Here is a 23,132-nt window from a genome sequence, read left to right as displayed (position 1 = left end):
GAAAATTGTTGGATTATAGTTGAAAATTGTTGGATTATAGTTGAAAATTGTTTGATTATAGTTGAAAATTGTTTGATTATAGTTGAAAATTGTTTGATTATAGTTGAAATTGTTTGATTCTAGTTGAAAATTGTTGGATTATAGTTGAAAATTGTTGGATTATAGTTGAAAATTGTTTGATTATAGTTGAAAATTGTTGGATTATAGTTGAAAATTGTTTGATTATAGTTGAAAAATTGTTGGATTATAGTTGAAAATTGTTTGATTATAGTTGAAAATTGTTTGATTCTAGTTGAAAATTGTTGGATTATAGTTGAAAATTGTTGGATTATAGTTGAAAATTGTTGGATTATAGTTGAAAATTGTTGGATTATAGTTGAAAATTGTTTGATTATAGTTGAAAATTGTTTGATTATAGTTGAAAATTGTTTGATTATAGTTGAAAATTGTTTGATTATAGTTGAAAATTGTTGGATTATAGTTGAAAATTGTTGGATTATAGTTGAAAATTGTTGATTATAGTTGAAAATTGTTGGATTATAGTTGAAAATTGTTTGATTATAGTTGAAAATTGTTTGATTATAGTTGAAAATTGTTTGATTATAGTTGAAAATTGTTTGATTATAGTTGAAAATTGTTGATTATAGTTGAAAATTGTTTGATTATAGTTGAAAATTGTTGGATTATAGTTGAAAATTGTTTGATTATAGTTGAAAATTGTTGATTATAGTTGAAAATTGTTGGATTATAGTTGAAAATTGTTGGATTATAGTTGAAAATTGTTGGATTATAGTTGAAAATTGTTGATTATAGTTGAAAATTGTTTGATTATAGTTGGAAATTGTTGGATTATAGTTGAAAATTGTTTGATTATAGTTGAAAATTGTTGGATTATAGTTGAAAATTGTTTGATTATAGTTGAAAATTGATTGATTATAGTTGAAAATTGTTTGATTATAGTTGAAAATTGTTGGATTATAGTTGAAAATTGATAGATTATAGTTGAAAATTGTTTGATTATAGTTGAAAATTGTTTGATTATAGTTGAAAATTGTTGGATTATAGTTGAAAATTGTTTGATTATAGTTGAAAATTGTTGGATTATAGTTGAAATTGTTTGATTCTAGTTGAAAATTGTTGGATTATAGTTGAAAATTGTTTGATTATAGTTGAAAATTGTTTGATTATAGTTGAAAATTGTTTGATTATAGTTGAAATTGTTTGATTCTAGTTGAAAATTGTTGGATTATAGTTGAAAATTGTTTGATTCTAGTTGAAAATTGTTGGATTATAGTTGAAAATTGTTGGATTATAGTTGAAAATTGTTTGATTATAGTTGAAATTGTTTGATTATAGTTGAAAATTGTTTGATTATAGTTGAAATTGTTTGATTCTAGTTGAAAATTGTTGGATTATAGTTGAAAATTGTTGGATTATAGTTAAAAATTGTTGATTATAGTTGAAAATTGTTGGATTATAGTTGAAAATTGTTTGATTATAGTTGAAAATTGTTTGATTATAGTTGAAAATTGTTTGATTATAGTTGAAAATTGTTTGATTATAGTTGAAAATTGTTGATTATAGTTGAAAATTGTTTGATTATAGTTGAAAATTGTTGGATTATAGTTGAAAATTGTTTGATTATAGTTGAAAATTGTTGATTATAGTTGAAAATTGTTGGATTATAGTTGAAAATTGTTGGATTATAGTTGAAAATTGTTGGATTATAGTTGAAAATTGTTGATTATAGTTGAAAATTGTTTGACTATAGTTGGAAATTGTTTGATTATAGTTGAAAATTGTTGGATTATAGTTGAAAATTGATAGATTATAGTTGAAAATTGTTTGATTATAGTTGAAAATTGTTTGATTATAGTTGAAAATTGTTGGATTATAGTTGAAAATTGTTTGATTATAGTTGAAAATTGTTGGATTATAGTTGAAATTGTTTGATTCTAGTTGAAAATTGTTGGATTATAGTTGAAAATTGTTGGATTATAGTTAGAAATTGTTGATTATAGTTGAAAATTGTTTGATTATAGTTGAAAATTGTTGGATTATAGTTGAAAATTGTTTGATTATAGTTGAAAATTGTTTGATTATAGTTGAAAATTGTTTGATTATAGTTGAAATTGTTTGATTCTAGTTGAAAATTGTTGGATTATAGTTGAAAATTGTTTGATTCTAGTTGAAAATTGTTGGATTTTAGTTGAAAATTGTTGGATTATAGTTGAAAATTGTTGGATTATAGTTGAAATTGTTTGATTATAGTTGAAAATTGTTTGATTATAGTTGAAATTGTTTGATTCTAGTTGAAAATTGTTGGATTATAGTTGAAAATTGTTGGATTATAGTTAAAAATTGTTGATTATAGTTGAAAATTGTTGGATTATAGTTGAAAATTGTTTGATTATAGTTGAAAATTGTTTGATTATAGTTGAAAATTGTTTGATTATAGTTGAAAATTGTTGATTATAGTTGAAAATTGTTTGATTATAGTTGAAAATTGTTGGATTATAGTTGAAAATTGTTTGATTATAGTTGAAAATTGTTGGATTATAGTTGAAAATTGTTGGATTATAGTTGAAAATTGTTGGATTATAGTTGAAAATGTTTGATTCTAGTTGAAAATTGTTTGATTATAGTTGAAAATTGTTGATTATAGTTGAAAATTGTTTGATTATAGTTGAAAATTGTTGGATTATAGTTGAAATTGTTTGATTATAGTTGAAAATTGTTGGATTATAGTTGAAAATTGTTTGATTATAGTTGAAAATTGTTGATTATAGTTGAAAATTGTTGGATTATAGTTGAAAATTGTTGGATTATAGTTGAAAATTGTTTGATTATAGTTGAAAATTGTTGATTATAGTTGAAAATTGTTGATTATAGTTGAAAATTGTTGGATTATAGTTGAAAATAGTTTGATTATAGTTGATAATTGTTTGATTATAGTTGAAAATTGTTTGATTATAGTTGAAAATTGTTGGATTATAGTTGAAAATTGTTTGATTATAGTTGAAAATTGTTTGATTATAGTTGAAAATTGTTGGATTATAGTTGAAAATTGTTGGATTATAGTTGAAAATTGTTTGATTATAGTTGAAAATTGTTGATTATAGTTGAAAATTGTTGATTATAGTTGAAAATTGTTGGATTATAGTTGAAAATAGTTTGATTATAGTTGATAATTGTTTGATTATAGTTGAAAATTGTTTGATTATAGATGAAAATTGTTGGATTATAGTTGAAAATTGTTGGATTATAGTTGAAAATTGTTTGATTATAGTTGAAAATTGTTGGATTATAGTTGAAAATTGTTGGATTATAGTTGAAAATTGTTTGATTATAGTTGAAAATTGTTTGATTATAGTTGAAAATTGTTTGATTATAGTTGAAAATTGTTGGATTATAGTGACATTCCTCACAAGACGACGAACTAATCTATCAATCTAATCCAGAGTGACAGCTTCCATAGGCGCAGATGGTTCCGATCTTTGTTCGGCGCTCTCGGGGGTGTGTCCGGGCCATAAAGCCATGTTCCTGCCTCACCTGAGTCAGTCTCACCTGCGCCACAGCCTCTCTCAACTCTCTCTCGCTCGTCAAAGAATGGCTGCTTCGCTGCTGCTGCTCGGCCTGCTGGTCTCAGGTCAGTCTCTGCTGGTCTCAGGTCAGTCTCTGCTGGTCTCAGGTCAGTCTCTGCTGGTCTCAGGTCAGTCCCTGCTGGTCTCAGGTCAGTCTCTGCTGGTCTCAGGTCAGTCTCTGCTGGTCTCAGGTCAGTCTCTGCTGGTCTCAGGTCAGTCTCTGCTGGTCTCAGGTCAGTCCCTGCTGGTCTCAGGTCAGTCTCTGCTGGTCTCAGGTCAGTCTCTGCTGGTCTCAGGTCAGTCTCTGCTGGTCTCAGGTCAGTCTCTGCTGGTCTCAGGTCAGTCTCGTGTTGATGTTGTCGTCTGCGCCGCGACCTTCGTCTCCCGACCGTCGGCCGCGCTCACATTTGTGTCGACTCGAGACCCCGCCGTGTTCGCCGACCCTTGACCCCGAAACCTTTTCCTTCACGGGCGGTTTCACTGCGACCTGTATTCGGAGGTTTGAACGTGTTTGTTGTGATCACAGATCTGGTGTCAGTCTTGTTAGAGCTTTGAAAGAGTCTCACGGTCAGCGTGATGTCGTTGTCAGCGTGGACCGCGAAGGGCCCGCGGACCTGCGTTCATGTGCGGGCTCAGATTTGAGTGTTTTTTGATGCCATGTAACCTTCAGTTACCTGGTTACCTGGTTACCTGGTCACATCTGAGGATAAACAACAAATCCTCCGATGGTTCGAGGAGATTAGACGGATCTGCCGACTCAGAACCAGTCGGACTGGGTCGGCGCCGGCGCTGAAATGCGGCCGGACAGGAAGTTCAATGTGAGTTACTGGCACCTGTCGTTAGCATCAATGACGGCGGAAACTTTGGTCGTTGCGACATCGCCGTCGAAAAACCTCGAAATTCAGGAAGATCCGGATTCTTTCGCCTCAGGTGGAGACGAGTCATTCGTCCAGTGAGTGAGTTACGTAATGACCCGGTCAGTGAGTCAGTGAGTCACACATTTGGACTCTTTGAATGAGTCAGTGAGTCAGTGAGTCACACATTTGGACTCTTTGAATGAGTCAGTGAGTCAGTGAGTCAGTGAGTCACACATTTGGACTCTTTGAATGAGTCAGTGAGTCAGTGAGTCAGTGAGTCACACATTTGGACTCTTTGAATGAGTTAGTGAGTCAGTGAGTCAGTGAGTCACACATTTAGACTCTTTGAATGAGTCAGTGAGTCAGTGAGTCAGTGAGTCACACATTTGGACTCTTTGAATGAGTCAGTGAGTTACATGTTTAGACTTTTTGAGTCAGTTAGTTATGGGAGTCACAAATAAGTGAGTCAGTGAGTGAGTATTACACGAGTGAGTGAGTGAGTCAGTGAGTGAGTATTACATGAGTCAGTGAGTCAGTGAGTGAGTATTACATGAGTCAGTGAGTGAGTCAGTACATGAGTCAGAGAGTCAGTGAGTGAGTCAGAGAGTCAGTGAGTGAGTGAGTGAGTCAGAGAGTGAGTGAGTGAGTGAGTGAGTGAGTGAGTCAGTGAGTCAGTGAGTCAGTGAGTGAGTGAGTGAGTGAGTGAGTGAGTGAGTCAGAGAGTGAGTGAGTGAGTGAGTGAGTCAGTGAGTCAGTGAGTGAGTGAGTGATCAATCAGGATTGCGCCGACAGGACGGCGACTTTAACAGCAGCTCCGAGTGTTTTTTGGGTTTATTACTTTTTTCCGAGGTTTGCCTCTGTCTTTTCAAACTTTTCTTTTCATCATACTGTCTCTTTAAGACTCGCGGACAGTTTTCTATAAAAATTGGAAACTTTCAGTGAAAAAGGAAAGTTTTTCATCGCCTTTTCTGGTGCGCAACGGGCGTCCTGCGCGCGTAATGGCCATCGTCTACAGTCGGGATCAGCTGCTGGCGCTGCGTTTCTCCGCGGTGCGGCCGGAGGAGCGACCCATCATCCCCCGGGATATTATGAAGAGGAGCCGCGCCGGAGTTAAACGCCGGGAGCTGAGGAGAGCTTATCGACCGGCGCTGCCGTCCGTCGTCATGGGCAACGTGAGATCTCTGCCAAACAAGATGGACGAACTCGCGGCGGCGACCAGGTTCGACCCGGAATATCGACGGTGCAGCATGTTGATGCTCACGGAGACGTGGCTGAACCAGAACCACACGGACGCGATTGCTGCGCTGGATGGATTCTGCTTATTACGCGCGGACCGGACGGAGATGAGCGGGAAGAGAAAGGGCGGAGGACTGGCAGTGTTCGTCAACGAGAAGTGGTGCCTTCCCAGGCACGTCACTTTAAAGGATCAACACTGCTGTCCTGACATTGAACTTTTGGCGCTGAGTCTGAGACCTTTCTACTTGCCACGGGAGTTCTACGTCATTGGTGCTCCGCCCTCCAACGGCTTCGCTATGGGTTTACCCCGAGGCACCGCCTCGTCTCTGAGAAAGCTTAATGAACTCGCCACCCAGCAGGGGGCAGTCCCTTCCTATAAAGGCGGGAAGCACCCGCCGCACTTCCTCCTTTTTCAACTCAGCGAGAAAGCTCCTGACAGTGGAATGTAATGATGGCGAATGAATATTGAAGTGAACCATGTGTGCACGAAGACTCCCTGAAGAGGAGACACACATGTCTGCTTCGTTTTGCCTAGAGGCACAAATCACACGTGATGATTATGTGGCCTTCCGAGCGCTTCCCACGGCTTTTGACAGTGTTGGGAAGCGTTCGAGGCTTGTCGACCCACGCCGCCTCAGATCATGATTATGATCAACACAGGACTGCCGTGTTGTTTAAGAAAACAACATGGCAGTCCTGTGAGCTGCACTCGACAAGCTCACGTTCCAACGTGTTGGGCCCTGATGAGTCGAGCTGAGTCGTCCATCGGTCATGAACAGATGTCGACGAGGAGGACGACTGGCTCGCTGCATGGAGTCGACCATGAGGTATGCGAGAGCGATCAGGTGAGTATCTCTTGCAGGTCTCATGGCCCTCCTGCAGCGCACTCGACGGGTTCACTTGAGAGGTATTAGTGTGCATGTGGCTCCGCCTGTGAGTGTGACGTATTCACAGGCGTCATTAGAGACTTTCGCCGCTAATGCTAAGCTAACATGCTCCGCCGTTCATAGACGGCGAGAGTTTCCTCTCAGAACACAGTTCGGAGGAGGTTTTAAACCCCTTCGTCCGGGTCATGCCGAGACTGTAATAACGGAGTCTGTCCACACGAATGAAGGGCAGACTCAACCATGTGCTTTGTTTCCAGATAAGCAAATGTCCACGAGACCGGCTTGATCAGCTGTGTTTACTTCACTTCTGTGTTGACATGCGCTGACGGGGTTTGACCGCCGATGAGCGTTGTCAAAAAAATCCCGGCGCCATGGATGACGTCACGTTTGGCGGAGAAACGTCATGGATGACGTCACGTTGGCGGAGAAACGTCATGGATGACGTCACGTTTGGCGGAGAAACGCCATGGAACGGACGCACCATTGAGAGGAATGGCCCGGCAGGAGGCGGCGCAGCTCCGCCATCACCTGCATGGGCGTGATGACGAGGCGCGACGGGGATACGCGGAGAAGATCCCGTTCGTCGGCCTGATAAGCAAATGTCCACGAGACCGGCTTGATCAGCTGTGTTTACTTCCGTGTTGACATGCGCTGACGGGGTTTGACCGCCGATGAGCGTTGTCAAGAAATCCCGGCGCCATGGATGACGTCACGTTTGGCGGAGAAACGTCATGGATGACGTCACGTTTGGCGTGATGACGATGCGCGACGGGGATACGCGGAGACGGAGATCCCGTTCGTCGGCATCATCATCTGGTGCTGGGGGGAAGCGTCACCAGAGACCAGCCACCCCAGCAGCACCAACAACATCGGCAACAGCGGCGGCGTGCGACGAGTGAGCGTCGCCAAGATCCGCAGCGCGAGCCGGGGAGCCAGCAGCCGCAGCAGAGTCGACGGCCGAGGGCTCCTCCCCCTCCCTATTCATTCAAGGGAATGTGTCGGGAATAAAACAAGAGAACGTATGACGTTTCTGTGGTTCGTTCTGAGAGATGTTAGTAGTGTGCATGTGGCTCCGCCTGTGAGTGTGACGTATTCACAGGCGTCATTAGAGACTTTCGCCGCTAATGCTAAGCTAACATGCTCCGCCGTTCATAGACGGCGAGAGTTTCCTCTCAGAACACAGTTCGAAGGAGGGTTTAAACCTGGAACCTGAACCCCGCAACCTGGTGTTTTTACGCGCGAGTTTTCTCGCCGCCCTGAGACCAGGCGAGGGCGAAGAACTTCCGCCCCGTCTGGTCGATCAACTGGAGAGGTGCGTGGCGGTCGGATCTCACGAGTGACGAGCAGGTCTGGACCGCCAGCGGAGCTTGAGAATGTACGGGACCGGGTGAGTGATGCGGTGCCGACGCGCGCGCGACCTAACTCACTTCAGCTCCGGGTTAATTCTCCAGCACATTCCTCCACATCGCGGGTTTTGTCAGCTCCGGTGACACTAAGAAGTGCTCAGGGAGTTGGGAAGACTTCCGGGGGGGGGGAAGGGAACACGCACGACGCGCATCTGAGGTGTCTCACGCGCACTTGCGCGCTTCTCCCACAGAGCCGGTTTATGTATGAGAGTGGGGGTTCTAGTGAATCCAACTCGAGTACATGCTCTGTGGATTCAAGAGATAGAGACGCGGCTTGTGTGATGCCCTTTCGTCTATGGCCCGCCCTTGGGGGGCGGGCCGGAGGACTACCCAAGGTTCGCCAGGGCTGCGGTTCTGACAGAACATTATTCGGCTTGGAGTCGCCTGGTTTTACTTCTAAGACCCACTTGGCTGGGGTGAGTAATCAGGCAGGGCTATGCGCTACTTTTGCCCGTCAACCCCCGCGTTTTCAGGGATTCTCTGGACGCGTATGGCGGAGCAGGAGAAATTATCCTGTTGAGAAACGAGGTGTCTACTCTGCTGCAGAAGGAGGTCGTAGAACTGGTCCCTGCAGCCGAGATGATGACAGGGTTTTACTCCCGGTACTTCCTCGTGGCGAAGAAGACCGGGGGTTGGAGGCCCATTCTGGACCTCAGGTATTTGAACAAGTTCATAGCTACCCGCCCGTTTCGCATGTTGACGGTCAAGAACTGCTTCAGGTGTAAGTCCAGGAGATTGGATGACATCTATCGACCCGACCGACGCGTACTTTCACATACCGATAGTCAAGAGACATCGAAAGTACTTGCGTTTCGCCCTCGAGGGTCGGGTGTTTCAATACACTCGACTCCCGTTCAGCTACTCTCTGGCACCCAGGACCTTCACCAAGAGTGTGGAAGCGGCAGTGGAGCCATTGAGAGTGAGTGGGGTAAGGATCTTGACCTATCTGGACGACTGGTTGATCCTTGCCAGGTCAGAGGCAGAAAGTTACGCTCACACACAGAAGGTGTTGAGCCATATTGCCACCCTGGGGTTCACAGTGAACCTCAGCAAGAGCGCTCTGACTCCAGTTCAACAGTTAGTTTACCTGGGGGTACTGTTGAACTCGGAGGAAGGATACGCGCGCCTCCCGGACGTGCGTATCCAGCCCATTCTCCGACTGACAACACAGTTGCTGGAAGCTCGGTGTCACGTGACAACAGCAGGCACTGTTATGTCCCTCCTGGGGCTCATGGCGGCAGCCCACACGGTTGTTCGGCTGGGCTTGCTGCACATGAGGGAGCTTCAGAGATGGTTTGGTCGTCTCAAGCTAGACCTCAAGCGGGAAAGAGGTCGGAAAGTGCGCCTTCCCGCTCGGGTTTTGCAGGACATCCAGTTTTGGAACTCACGCCAACCTCAGGCGGAGAGTTCCATTGGGTTGCGTCCTTCGTTACACTCAAGTGTTTACAGACGCTTCCCTGACAGGTTGGGGAGGCACCTCGGGTCAGGCCTACGCCAGTGGGGTCTGGAGCAGTCCGGTGCTCAGACACATAAACTGGCTAGAGCTGAAGGCGATTCACAATGTCCTGCTTCACCTCTCTCCCCAACTGTCACGGTCCAACGTCCTAGTATTTTCAGACAGCTCCACCGCCGTGGCGTACGTAAATCGCCAAGGTGGAGTCAGATCCCCAGCCCTTCTGTGTGTGGCAAGTAAGATTTGGCTGTGGGCGGACTGTCACCTGCTTTCGCTCAGAGCCCAGCACGTCCCGGGCGAGCTGAATGCAGTAGCGGACAGACTGTCGAGGGGGGCCGTCCAGGACGAATGGGGTCTGTCCGAGGCAGTGGCAAGCGAGATCTGGTCTCGATTCGGTCACCCGGTTGCAGACCCTTTCGCCAGCAAGGAGAACTTCAAATGCCCTCTTTGGTTCTCCCTCAGGGCTTCGGATTGCCCCCCACTAGGCGTGGACGCTTTAGCCCATTCGAGGTGGCCGGTCGGTCTGCTGTTCGCCTTCCCTCCTCCGCGGCTCCTTCTCCCCTTGATTCGGAGGACGAGGCGGGGGGGGCTGAGGTTAATTCTAGTGGCACCAGACTCCCCGGGGGCGCTCTGGTTCCCAGAGCTGGTGCGCCTGGCGGTCGGGGCCCCCGTGGGCCATCCCTTGGGGCCCCGCTGCCCTGTGTCAGGCGGGGGGGACTCTGACAGCGCCCCCGGTGCTGGGCCGGCCTCTCAAGGTGTGGCTCCTGCACGGGACGAGCTGATCGGGACCTTGGACCCGGACGTTCCCCACACGCTGGAGAACGCCCGGGCCCCATCAACACGTAGGCTTTATGCCTCAAAGTGGGGGATATTCTCCCGCTGGTGTTCAGACAGGTCCTTGGACCCCAGCTCTTGTTTGGTCTCCGCTATCCTGTCTTTCCTGCAACATTTGCTGGATAACGGGCGGACTGTGGCGACACTGAGAGTGTTCGCATCAGCCATAGCGACGAGGCATGTCGGTTTTGAGGGTGCTTCGGTTCGCGCCCACCCCTTGGTGGCGCGTTTCCTGCGGGGTGCCTGCAGGCTTCGACCTCCTGCAAGGCCTTCCAGCCCTCAGTGGGATCTCCAGTTGGTACTGGACTCTCTCACAGGCCCGACCTTCGAGCCTCTTGACCAAGTCCCACTGGATATCTTGTCTTTCAAGGTATCGCTCCTTCTGGCATTAACAACCACGAAGAGAGCAAGTGAGCTTTGTGCCCTCTCCATTAGCCCTGAGTGTCTTTCCTTTGGCGTCGAGGAGTCTTCGGTGTCTTTGCGTCCTAACCCAGCGTTCCGCCCGAAGATTCTGAGTTCCTTGTTCCGGGCGACGACCTTCACGCTGCGGGCCTTTCACCCGCCGCCTCACTCGGACCCGGGTCAGGAACGTCTCCACCTGTTGTGTCCAGTGAGGGCGTTGGCCTGTTACTTGCGGCGGGTGGCCGAGTTTAGGCGCTCTGATGCCCTTTTTGTCTGCCACGGTAGATGCCGGCGGGGAGAGGCGGTCTCCCCCCAGAGGTTCTCTCATTGGGTGAGATCGGCCATTATCCGGGCCTACCGAGCAGCGGGTGGATCCGCTCCTAGCGGTCTGAGGGCACATTCCACCCGTGGAGTGGCAGCCTCAGTGGCTCTTTTGCGGGGTGTGGCAGCAGAGGATATCTGCTCTGCTGCCTCTTGGGCGTCCACGTCTACCTTCGCTAAGGCCTATCTCCTCGACGTAACGGCGGGATCAGTAGCTCATACTGTTTTGAGCGCTGTTGTGCCCCCCTCAGGGCCCACGGCTCAAGTGGGTTTGGACCCTGGGCCGGCGGGGCCCTAGTGATGCTGCTCCAGGAGCGGCGTCCAGCTGGGGGTACATTTATCCCGTCAGGCTTCGCCTTTTGGGTAAACCCATAGTGAAGCCGTTGGAGGGCGGAGCACCAATGACGTAGAACCCCTGAGTTATCTATCATAACCTCAGGTTCTACGAGTTGGTGCGAAGCCCTCCAACCTCGTCGCCCAGCGGCCGCCCTTCTCGCTGAGTTTTCAGTTGGAGAAAGTGCGGCGGGTGCTTCCCGCCTTTATAGGAAGGGACTGCCCCCTGCTGGGTGGCGAGTTCATTAAGCTTTCTCAGAGACGAGGCGGTGCCTCGGGGTAAACCCATAGCGAAGCCGTTGGAGGGCTTCGCACCAACTCGTAGAACCTGAGGTTATGATAGATAACTCAGTGGTTTTCACATGTTGTCGCGGTGCTTGTGTACATTCCACCGTCGGCGAGCGCGGAGGCAGCATGTGACGTCATCACTGGAGTAGTGAACGGGTTACAGACTCAGAGCCCTCAGGCCCTCTTTATCATCTCCGGTGATTTTAATCACGCATCTCTTTCCTCCTGTCTGCCCAAATTCACGCAGTATGTCACTTGTGCCACCAGAGACAATAACACACTGGACCTTTTTTATGCGAACACTAAAGACGCTTATTTATCATCCCCCCTTCCTCCTTTGGGACGAGCTGACCACTGTCTGGTCCATCTCCTACCTGTTTACAAGCCACTTGTAAGCAGGCAACCAGCAGTGACTCGCTCAGTCAAGAAGTGGTCTGAAGAAGCTGAGGAAGCTCTGCAGGTCTGCTTTGAGACCACGGACTGGGGCATCTTCAGTGAGTCCCACAAGGAGGATATTGACGGACTAACTTCATGTGTCACGGACTACATAAACTTCTGTGTGGAGAGCATTGTACCAACCAGAACTGTACGATGCTTCTCCAACAACAAACCCTGGATTAATCCTGATATAAAGGCTCTCCTAAAGGAGAAGAAGAGAGTCTTTAGGTCAGGAAACAAAGAGGATCTGATGGCAGTCCAGAAGGAGCTGAGAAGAAAGATCAGGGAGGGAAAGGGGAGGTACAGGAGGAGGATGGAAGAGAGTCTGGCCAACAACAACACCAGAGATGTCTGGAGAGGTTTGAAATCCATATCCGGACATCAGACCAGGCTCTCTGTAGCAGCGGGGGATAAAAATTGGGCCGACAACTTAAACAGTTATTTTTCAAGGTTTGAGGTGTCGGCTCCCCCCCCTGCTCAACCATTCACACCTCTACACTTACCTTCTCCTCTCCCCCGAGCTTGTATTGTTTCAGCCCCCCCGCTGACTCCACAGGGGACAATGCCCCCCCACCCCAGCCTGTCCCTCACACCTCTCCAGGTGAGAAATCAGCTCAGGAGAACCAAGACAACAAAGGCCCCTGGACCAGACGGCATCGGTGGCAAAGTACTCAGGACGTGCTCTGACCAGTTAAGTGAAATTGTTGGACTTCTGTTCAACATGAGCTTGACCCTGGGAAGAGTTGCACTACTGTGGAAGACGTCCTGTGTGGTACCGGTGCCGAAGACTCAGCACCCTAAGGATCCCAGCTGCTACAGACCTGTGGCCTTGACATCCCACGTTATGAAGGCTCTGGAGCGGCTGGTCCTTAGTTACCTGAGTCCTCTGGTGCGCTCCTCCATGGATCCGTTGCAGTTTGCCTACCAACCTGACATCGGCGTGGAGGACGCCATCATCTTCCTTCTCCACCGAGCACTTTCTCACCTGGAGTCGCCTGGAAGCACTGTGAGGATCCTTTTCCTGGATCTAAGCAGTGCTTTCAATACCATCAGGTCAAACATCCTGAGGGACAAGCTGGAGCTGTCTGGAGCGGACACTCACCTCACGGACTGGATTGTGGACTACCTCACCAACCGTCCACAGTTCGTGAGGACCCGGGATGGTGTTTCGAGGACTGTACTGTGCAGTGTAGGGGTCCCCCAGGGAACAGTGTTAGCACCGTTCCTCTTTTCACTGTACACTGCAGACTTCCAACACCTGTCTCCCACCAGTCACCTGCAGAAGTTCTCGGACGACTCCGCCATCGTCGGCCTCATTAGGGAGGGGGATGACGGGCCGTACCGGGGACTTGTCCAGGACTTTGTTGACTGGTGCCTGGAAAACCACCTTCAGATCAACACCAGCAAAACTAAGGAGTTGATTGTGGATTTCCGGCGGTGTCCCTCCATGTCCCTGAACATCCAGGGACAGGACATTGAGATTGTCACGACTTACAAGTTCCTGGGTGTTCACCTCAACAACCGCCTGGACTGGGTGGATAACACTGCTGCTCTTTATAAAAAAGGGCGGAGTAGAATCTACCTGCTCCGGAGGTTGAGGTCGTTTGGTGTCCGGGGGCCACTCCTGAAGTCATTCTATGACTCAGTAGTGGCCTCTGCCATCTTCAACGGTGTGGTCTGCTGGGGGAGCAGCATGACAGCAAAGGATAGGGCTAAACTGGACAGCCTTATTAAGAAGGCCGGTTACGTCCTAGGGCGCCCCCTGGATCCTGTGGAGGAAGTGACTGGAGGGAGGATGCGGAGCAAGCTGGGCTCCATGAGGAGGAACTTGTCTCACCCTCTCCAGCACACACTGAGGGCATTGAGGAGCTCCATCAGTGATAGGATGCTCCATCCCCGGTGTGTGAGGGAGAGGTACCGCAGGTCTTTCCTCCCTGCTGCCATCAGACTCCACAACAAGAACACACCAAGATAACTATTTAACTGCACCTCTTGTTATTTATGTAAATATGATTGTGTATATATTATATAGCGCAGATTTATCTTTTATTCCATTTAGATTTTCTTTCTCGTTTTTATTTCTGGGTGTTTTTATTTCTCTTGCTGTTGTTAAACCGAATTTCCCCTCGCGGGACTAATAAAGGTTTTCTGATTCTGATTCTGTGAGTGTGTGAGTGAGTGAGTGAGTGAGTGAGTGAGTGAGTGAGTGAGTGAGTGAGTGAGTCAGTCAGAGAGTCAGTGAGTGAGTGAGTGAGTGAGTGAGTCAGTGAGTCAGTGAGTGAGTATTACATGAGTCAGTGAGTGAGTGAGTGAGTCAGTGAGTGAGTGAGTCAGTGAGTCACCAGTGGGTGACTCAGAAGATGTGGAAACAACATGATATTAATGACTCATGTCCTCCACAGGGGGCGCTGCACAGCTGGATGGTGAGTTGAGGTACATCTGTGGGGGTTCTGGTGCTGGTTCTGACCCGTTTCTCCTGCAGTCTGCGGCAAAGCTCTGCTCAACACCAAGATCATGGGCGGCGAAGACGCGGCGGCGGGGGCGTGGCCTTGGCAGGTCAGCCTGCACCGCTTCAGCCACTTCTGCGGCGGGTCACTGATCAGCGACCAGTGGGTGCTGACCGCTGCGCACTGCTTCTCCAGGTGAGCTCACACCACCTGCTCCCCGTCTGGCTCCGCCCCTGACTGTCCACCGGGTTCCAGCAACAACACCTCCGGCCTGGTGGTGTATCTGGGCCGCGAGACGCAGGACTCGGTGAACGCCCACGAGGTGTCGCGATCCGTGAGTCAGATCATCAACCACAAGGACTACGACTCCACCACCAACGACAACGACATCTGCCTCCTGAAGCTCTCGTCCGCCGTCACCTTCAACGACTACATCAAGCCCGTCTGTCTCGCCTCCTCCGGCAGCACCTTCGCCCCCGGAACCACCGTCTGGGTCACTGGCTGGGGCAACATCAACAGTGGCGGTGAGTCCTAGTGCTTTGAGTCACGCTGAGTCACTGGGGATGGTTTTGATGAGTCAGTGAGTCAGTGAGTCACAAGTTTGGACTCTTTGAATGAGTCAGTGAGTCAGTGAGTCAGTGAGTCACACATTTAGACTCTTTGAATGAGTCAGTGAGTCAGTGAGTCACACATTTAGACTCTTTGAATGAGTCAGTGAGTCAGTGAGTCACACATTTAGACTCTTTGAATGAGTCAGTGAGTCAGTGAGTCAGTGAGTCACACATTTAGACCCTCTGAATGAGTCAGTGAGTCACAAAGACTGACGTCCGTCTCCAGTGAGTCTTCCGTCTCCGGGGAAACTGCAGGAAGTGGACGTTCCCATCGTGTCTTACAGCGACTGCCAGAAGGTCTACACGAGTCTGACCAGCAACATGGTCTGTGCCGGTCCGTCCGAGGGCGGGAAGGACTCCTGCAAGGTGAGTCCACACCAGGCCTCGCCACCAGGGGGCGTGAATCTGAACGAGCATGTGTCTGGACCCAGGGCGACTCCGGGGGCCCGCTGGTCATCAAGAACTCCACCAAATGGCTCCAGCTGGGAGTGGTCAGCTTCGGCCAGGGCTGCGCCGAGGCCAACTACCCGGGCGTCTACGCCCGCGTGTCCGAGTACCATTCCTGGATCCAGAGCAAGCTCGGCAGCAGCCAGGTCGGCTTCCTCAGCGTTCAGGTGGCGTCCAACAGCACGAGCCATGCCCCCCTGGTCCTGCTGCTGTTTTTCGTCGCCTACATACTGTTGTCCCTGCTGCTCGCTGGATGGATGAATGAACGGATGTATAGATGGATGAATGAACGGATGTATAGATGGATGAATGGACGGATGTATAGATGGATGGATGGATTGAAGGATGCATTAGAATAGAATAGAATAGAAAAGCTTTATTTTAAGTGTGTTTCCCCTCTGGGGATGAATAAAGCTTTTCTATTCATCCAGAGGGGAAACACACTTTCACAACAGCGCAGTTTAAAAAATAAAGTGCAAGGAAAAATAAATAGTAAAAGAGATAATACAAAATAAAATAAAAACGATCTTAAGAATATACGTACAATTATTTACAAAAATTAGAAATTTAACACTATTAACAAAATAAAATAGAATAAAATTAATTAAATTTAAATAAATAAATAAATAAATAAATAAATTGGATTAATGGATGCATGGATGGATGGATGGATGGATGAATTAATAGGTGGGTGGATAGATGGATGAATTAATGGATGGATGGATGGGTGGATGGGTGGATGGATGGATGGATGGATGGATGGATGGATGCATGGATTAATAGGTGGGTGGATAGATGGATGAATTAATGGATGGATGGATGGGTGGATGGATGAATGGGTGGATGGATGGATGGATGGATGGATGCATGGATTAATAGGTGGGTGGATAGATGGATGAATTAATGGATGGGTGGATGGGTGGATGGATGGATGGATGGATGGATGGATGGATGGATGCATGGATTAATAGGTGGGTGGATAGGTGGATGAATTAATGGGTGGATGGGTGGATGAATTAATGTGTAGATGGATGGATGGATGGATTAATGTGTGGGTGGATAGATGGATGGATGGATGGATTAATGTGTGGGTGTATAGATGGATGGATGGATGGATGGATTAATGTGTGGGTGGATAGATGGATGGATGGATGGATGGATTAATGTGTGGGTGGATAGATGGATGGATGGATGGATTAATGTGTGGGTGGATAGATGGATGGATGGATGGATTAATGTGTGGGTGTATAGATGGATGGATGGATGGATGGATTAATGTGTGGGTGGATAGATGGATGGATGGATGGATTAATGTGTGGGTGGATAGATGGATGGATGGATGGATTAATGTGTGGGTGGATAGATGGATGGATGGATGGATTAATGTGTGGGTGGATAGATGGATGGGTGAAATAATGTGTGGGTGGATAGCTGGATGGACGAATCAATGGATGGATGGATGGATGGATTAATGTGTGGGTGGATAGATGGATGGACGAATCAATGGATGGATGGATGGGTGGATATTAAAGGTTAAAGGGAAGTTTAGTTGTTATACCCAGGATTATCAAATGGTGGGTTGGGACCAGAAAGTTGGTAAAAACTAAGGATTTATTTTGGCAAGAACCTGGTGATAGGATAAGTTCCACCATACAATATGTAGCGATATATTGGAACCTGTAGGAACAAGTATATATGTGTAGTATTGTCGAGTACTTGACTCTGGTGTTGCGGAATTTACAGACCACATGACTCTTGACGAAGTTGTAACTGCTTTCATTCGGTTTCAAAACTTAAAAACCAAAAACATCATCTTGAAAATCTCCTGGAGTCTGCTGTATCCTCTCATCCTCAGTCATCAGCGGATTTTAATTTTCCTGTAGCGCCAAAGGACATAATGCCTGCTACCTTAATTATTATCGTAATTATTTGCATAATTTGAAATACAAAAAACGTTTTTATTTTATTTTACATACACTGTATTGAGCTATAAACAATAAAGGACTATGGTGAAACATAAATATGAATTCCAAGCTAAAACTTTATAAATGAAAAACAAATGGAAAAAGTTTATATCAATACAGTATCAAGGAAAAGAATATCTGAATTCTCCCCATATCGATATTAAAAAAAAAAACGACAATCAATATTGAGTTATACTAAAGCAGGGTCCTCAAACATGTTTTCGTAATTGTGCAGGCACAGTAAGTGAATTATGTTAGAAATATAATCAAATCAGTTGAATAATTTATTGAATTTATAATTGATTGATTATATTGTTAAGATTTAACATATTTGTTAAATAAAATAATATGGCCAAAATTCACAGTTAAACCATTTTCAAAGATGAAAAATTGCTAAAAGACCCCCCTACCTTTGTAAGAATTCCCCTCTGGTGGCCCCCCAATGATTCAGTGGGCTTCGATGTAGGACATTTGTTTCTGATGTTTTACAGCTGCAGACTTTGCGGTGAGAAGATGTTTCTGAACAAGAAAAAATGCACAGCTGTAAACGGTTGTATTTCTTTGAAGCTTTTTTTAATGATGTTTGTTCTGTTTCTCTTAAGCGATTATTCCCAGCGTGTTCCATCCGAAATGAAAAGAAACGTGTAAGTGCCATCACCGCTGACCACCGTTCAAAACCGAAGAAAGGGGGTTTAAACTAAAAGTACTGAGCCGTGTCAGAGATCAAGAACCGGACAAGACTTGCAACGACCTGCCTTCCTTCCATCTCACTATTCATCACCTGTCGTCCAGATGACTCCCTGACCCCACTGAATTCAGCCTTGTCGGTTACTCTTCACCAGTGTTTCTCCATCATTCGCTTGAATTAGTTGGGGAAGAAAGTGGCAGTGAAGAAGACACGATGACACCGGCTATGACAGCAGCTGTTAGTCAGAGCTATCAATTACACAGGCTGATTGACATCCTCTTCAACCCCGACCCCTTGTTTTCATTCACCGTCTAGGAATCTGTGCCAGTCAGGACAGAACCTCCCCGTGGCCCCGTCACCTTTCTAGCACATAGAATTTCCCTACAAGTGATACAGAGCCGTTTTGAAACAGGACTACTTTTAAGGCGGTCCAGTTGGATCTCTCTTATTATGTCCACCCGTCCTCACGGAGTCGGAATGTGTATGTCAAGACGCGCGGGGTGAAACAACTGGTGGTTGTTTCAAAAATATTTCATGTCATATAAGTCTGACCATAAGAGAAGAACTTTAACAAGACATATTTTATTAGAAGAATGAAGGAATGGAAAGAATGCGCAATAAAGGCTGGAAAAGTTATGATTTTTTTTATCAGACTGCCTCTGGTCATGGCAAACACAACTTACAAGATATTAGGATCTGAAGTTGTACTGCGAAGAGGGACGTCTTTAGAGTTTCAAAGATATAGTTATATATTTTCCCAACATTTCCAAATAATATATAAAATGAACTTTCCTGGCTTACTAAAATGTTTCAAATGTTAAAGTCTTCCTCTCCAAGATGATGTTTTGAAGCTATTACTTTACAAAGTTCTGCCTTGTCTGAAATCCCGGCGAACAAGTGGTTACGACAGCAGAGTATTTTATGAAGTATCAATGGCTTCACTCCAGCCGGCTGTAATGACGCCCTGCTTTGTTTATAAAACAAGTCCCTCGGAGGTGGAGGCTTCCGGGATTGATGAGGCAAAGTGATAAACCTCGATCTTTGACCAATCACAGCAGAGGTTAATTTATCTATGGCCAGCTTTAGATGAAGAACAATAATATTGTCTATAAATCACTGTATGGGGGGAAATGTGCTGCTTTACTTTAACCCTGAAGTAGTCTTGAAGATTCGTTGGGATCCTTGAGTTAGTGAGAGAAAAAGTCCGGTCCGATATAGTCTGGCAAAAAGATTTATTAAAGATGTTACACAAGACGTATAACAACGAGAGGTGTACAGAGCTCTGAGTTACGAGTGTGAAAACACGCGCATATATTCTTACAAGGCCGTTATCTACTGTTGTGAAAACATGCGCATATATTCTTACAAGGCCGTTGTCTACTGTTGCACACAAGTCCTTATAAGGTAACATTCAGTTGGTGTTATGTCTGACTCATGGGGTGAAAGTTACAGACAGAAGTTATTGACACGTTTCCTGAGTGTTCGGGCTTGACCTTTATTGAATAGAACACTCAGCACGTGTCAACCGAACAAATACAGGTGATAAGGTTATGCAAACAGATTGACAGAAATATAATGCGGCTTCAACTTCCCCTTTTGGCCTCTGAAGGAGGACAACAACCAAGAGATAAAAACGGATAGAAAACGGAATACAAAATTGCTACAAATTTTAAAACCCTTTAAAATGATCGCCTGAGAAACATGCAAGCATAAGATACAGTGTCACCAAGCTGAATAGCGGTCTTTTAAGGACAGATAGAAGTTATTGGGGTATCCAGGTATTCAGGAACAGGGGTTTGGAGAGGGACAGATGCAGTTGATAACAGATTTAATGGGATGTCCTGATAAACGGGGGCAGTTGGTTCCACAGTAGAAAGTAACTGGTAGGCAGGATAAATGCAGCCAAGCAACAGGAGTGTATTACATGTCGAGGAATACTGGTAGCCATGGGTAATACTAAGTGTGCAACAGCTAAATTATTAAAAATGCGAGAGAACGTAACGAAACTCAAAGAGTGCAAAATGAAACAGCGGATTCAAGGAGGTCTTGCACCTTTTCTTGATCCTAATATAATATTCAATGTTTTGTGTGGGCAAAAACCTGCGGCAGTTGTGGAAAATTCCTCACACGACTCTTGGTGCCATGCCAAGCAGTCAGACGTTAGACAGTGATGACGGGGGTGATGAAGGATTGTCCAGGTTGACGGGGACGACGTTGGTGGGGGGCAGGGTTGTAGATGGGGTGTGGGCGCTGACGTTGAGGAGGGGTTTGTCACAGCTCTCGGGGTCAGCTGCACACTGCGTCAGGTGGAACCAGGTGTCTCCTTTGCCTTCCAGCCGGAGGGCGTGAGACGTCCTTTCCAGTACGCGATGAGGACCAGTCCAACGTGGTTCCGTCCACTTTCGCTTGAGCACCTTCAGGTAGACACACGGGGTGACCTGCAGTGGGACGGGTTGCTTGGGGACCTCTTCAGTCTGCTTGGAGAACCTGGAGCCAAGAAACTGTACAGTTGAGACAAATGGCGTGTGTGTTGGCTTACCCCTTAGGTTTGATATTGGTAATGGAGCGTGGGGTCCTGGAAAACAGCGACCTGTGTGGAGTTCGAATGGAGAGTAGCCCGTCCGGGTATTAACAGACATTCGAACACTTATCAGTGCCATTGGTAGTGCCGCGAGCCAGTTGACTCCGGTACTTATCATGACTCGGTTGAGGTTGTCCTTCAATGTCCTGTTCATTCTCTCCACCTGTGCCTGTGACTGGGGGTGGTAAACAGAACCAAACTTGTGTCTGAGGCCCAATTGGCGCTCCACCTGTTGTAAGTGGGTGTTCTTGAAATGCGTGCCATTGTCACTTTTCAGACAATGGGGAAAACCATGAGTTGGAATGTAATGGTTAACCAAATGTTTAGAGACGCTTTTTGCATCTTCTTTCAGGCAAGTATATGCTTCTGGCCATCCTGAGTAGGCGTCCACCATCACCAACAGGTACCTGTATCCAGAAACTGGGACCAACATGTCAGTATAGTCGATAACAACCATTTGTCCTGGAAAGAAAACTGAGGGGTGTGTTAGTCCTGGTAATGGTTTGAGAGTAGGCCTAATTGCAGCTTGATTGCAAACATTACACGAGATTAGTGCTTGTTTCACCATTTGGTTTTTAAATGGATGCCACCAATAGGGGCGACATAGCTCAGATGGTAGAGTGGTTGCCTGCAGTCCAAAAGGTTGCAGGTTCAATCCCAGCTCCAGACAAGCTTGTGTCGTTGTGTCCCTGAGCAAGACACTTCACCCTGATTGCTCCTGAGGGCAGATTTGGCGCCGTGTGGTGCAGCCTACTCCCATCAGTATGTGTGAATGGCTGTCAAAGCGCTTTGTGACCCTGGTCTAGAAAGGCGCTATATAAATAGAGATTATTATTATATTATTATAATTGTCCAATCTTCGAATTGTTTCTTCTCTGCCTACATGTGTAGGACCATGTGCCTCAAGGATTAGAGATTTCAGATAGGCTACTGGTGCAGCCGGGCGTCCCCTTTTACACCAGACACCTTCTTCTGTTTTCCCTGAGCCTTGATTTATCCACATGGAAATCTCTTCAGGTGATGCTTGAGATTGAATGTGAAGAATTTTTGACCAGGATGACTGCTCATCCATTTCTTCAGCTGGAACCACCATCATTTGCCCTTGTGGCTGATAACCCGCGGTTTGTTTTGCCAATGCATCTGCCGCGTGATTACCTTTTGATATTTTGTCAAGTCCGATTGAATGTCCTTTGCATTTGACTACAGCTACTTTTGACGGGAGCATAAGTGCCGCATACAATTTCATTACGTCTTCACTGTTTTTAACAGGAGTTCCTGAGGCAGTCATGTATCCAGTCCTGGACCATTCTGCCAATCCAAAATGTACCGCTGTAACTGCGTACGCTGAGTCTGTGAAAATATTTACATCTTGTCCTACAGATTCTTCTAGAGCTCTTGTGAGCGCCATTATTTCTGCTCTTTGTGCTGACTGTTTCCCTTTTATCTTTGCACTTATCAACGGGATCTCTTCATCCCCTATCTGTTCTACCACTGCAAAAGAGGACAATAATTCCTCCTTGTCTCTGAAACAACACCCGTCAGTGAACAGCACCCTTTCTGGCTCTGTCAGAGGAGTTATGTACAAATGTTCCCTGATTTTTTGAGCTTGTTTGTCTTTGTCTGCGCACATGTGTGGGGTCCCAACATTCATCCCATCAGCCATGTTCACGCCATCGTGTATATATACAAGGTTTGGTGCAGCAAGAACCTTTTCCAGCTTCTGCTGTCTTCCCGCTGTCATTGTGAAAAGGTTACTCGTGACATATTGTAAAACACTATGTGATGTCATTATGATGACTGAGTGCTTTAATGTTATGTGAGATGTTTTCAGTAAAATTTTAGCAAGTGCTGATGCATACCTGGCGCAAGGTGGACTTTTCTTCTCATAGGCATCTAAAAGGACTGAGCAATACATGTTGACAAACCTATCACCTGTGTTCCCCTTTTTCTGAAATAACACAGCCGAAACGGATGTGTCTTTTTCGGAAACATCCAAATAGAATGGTTTGGTGTAGTCTGGAATCTGCATATCAGCGGCTTCCGCCATGGTTTGTTTGAGGACGATGAATGAGGACTCAGCCACTTCGGACCAATCCAGTGAGGCTGTAAGATTACGCATACCACATTTGTTCACCATCTGGCGAAGTGGGGCTACCATGTCAGAGAAATCTGGGATGAAATTACGAGAGTAATTTGCCAAGCCAAGAAATTGTAGCATTTCTCGGACAGTCGTTGGTTTGGGATGATGTAAAATGGTAGCACGGTGTGAAGAACTGACACCCGTGCCATTGGCTGAAATCAATGGTCCAAGAAACGACACCATGGGTCTGCAAACCTGCAACTTAGACCTGGACA

General features: G+C 46.1%; 1 protein-coding gene across 4 annotated transcripts; it reads left to right on the top strand.

The window, feature by feature from the left end:
* Positions 1–3,566: 3,566 nt before the first annotated feature.
* On the top strand, positions 3,567–22,677 carry LOC148064341 (trypsin-like). Of its 4 annotated transcripts, none has more exons than XM_087809313.1 (7): positions 3,580–3,670; positions 14,442–14,462; positions 14,522–14,681; positions 14,742–15,010; positions 15,324–15,463; positions 15,529–15,690; positions 18,111–22,673. In XM_087809313.1, exons 1-7 carry the CDS (start codon positions 3,610–3,612, stop codon positions 18,207–18,209), a joined length of 912 nt encoding a protein of 303 aa, XP_087665439.1. In that variant the 5' UTR covers positions 3,580–3,609; the 3' UTR covers positions 18,210–22,673. The 4 variants fall into 4 exon arrangements, with proteins under 4 accessions (XP_087665437.1, XP_087665439.1, XP_087665438.1 ...); XM_087809312.1 differs by having other exon boundaries at positions 15,529–15,711; XM_087809311.1 differs by having other exon boundaries at positions 3,567–3,649; positions 15,529–22,676.
* Positions 22,678–23,132: the final 455 nt, after the last annotated feature.

This window comes from Callionymus lyra, chromosome 15 (genome assembly GCF_982586985.1).
Source record: "Callionymus lyra chromosome 15, fCalLyr1.hap1.1, whole genome shotgun sequence".
Classification (NCBI taxonomy): Eukaryota; Metazoa; Chordata; class Actinopteri; order Syngnathiformes; family Callionymidae; genus Callionymus; species Callionymus lyra.
This window is presented reverse-complemented; position numbering and strand designations above follow the sequence as displayed.

Coding starts and splice junctions, on each gene's coding strand:
- LOC148064341 (XM_087809310.1), top strand. CDS start 3,610: ATGGCTGCTTCGCTGCTGCTGCTCGGCCTGCTGGTCTCAGGTCAGTCT. Junction 3,671..14,441: donor TCAGTCTCTGCTGGTCTCAG/GTCAGTCTCTGC, acceptor TGTCCTCCACAG/GGGGCGCTGCACAGCTGGAT. Junction 14,463..14,521: donor GGGCGCTGCACAGCTGGATG/GTGAGTTGAGGT, acceptor TTTCTCCTGCAG/TCTGCGGCAAAGCTCTGCTC.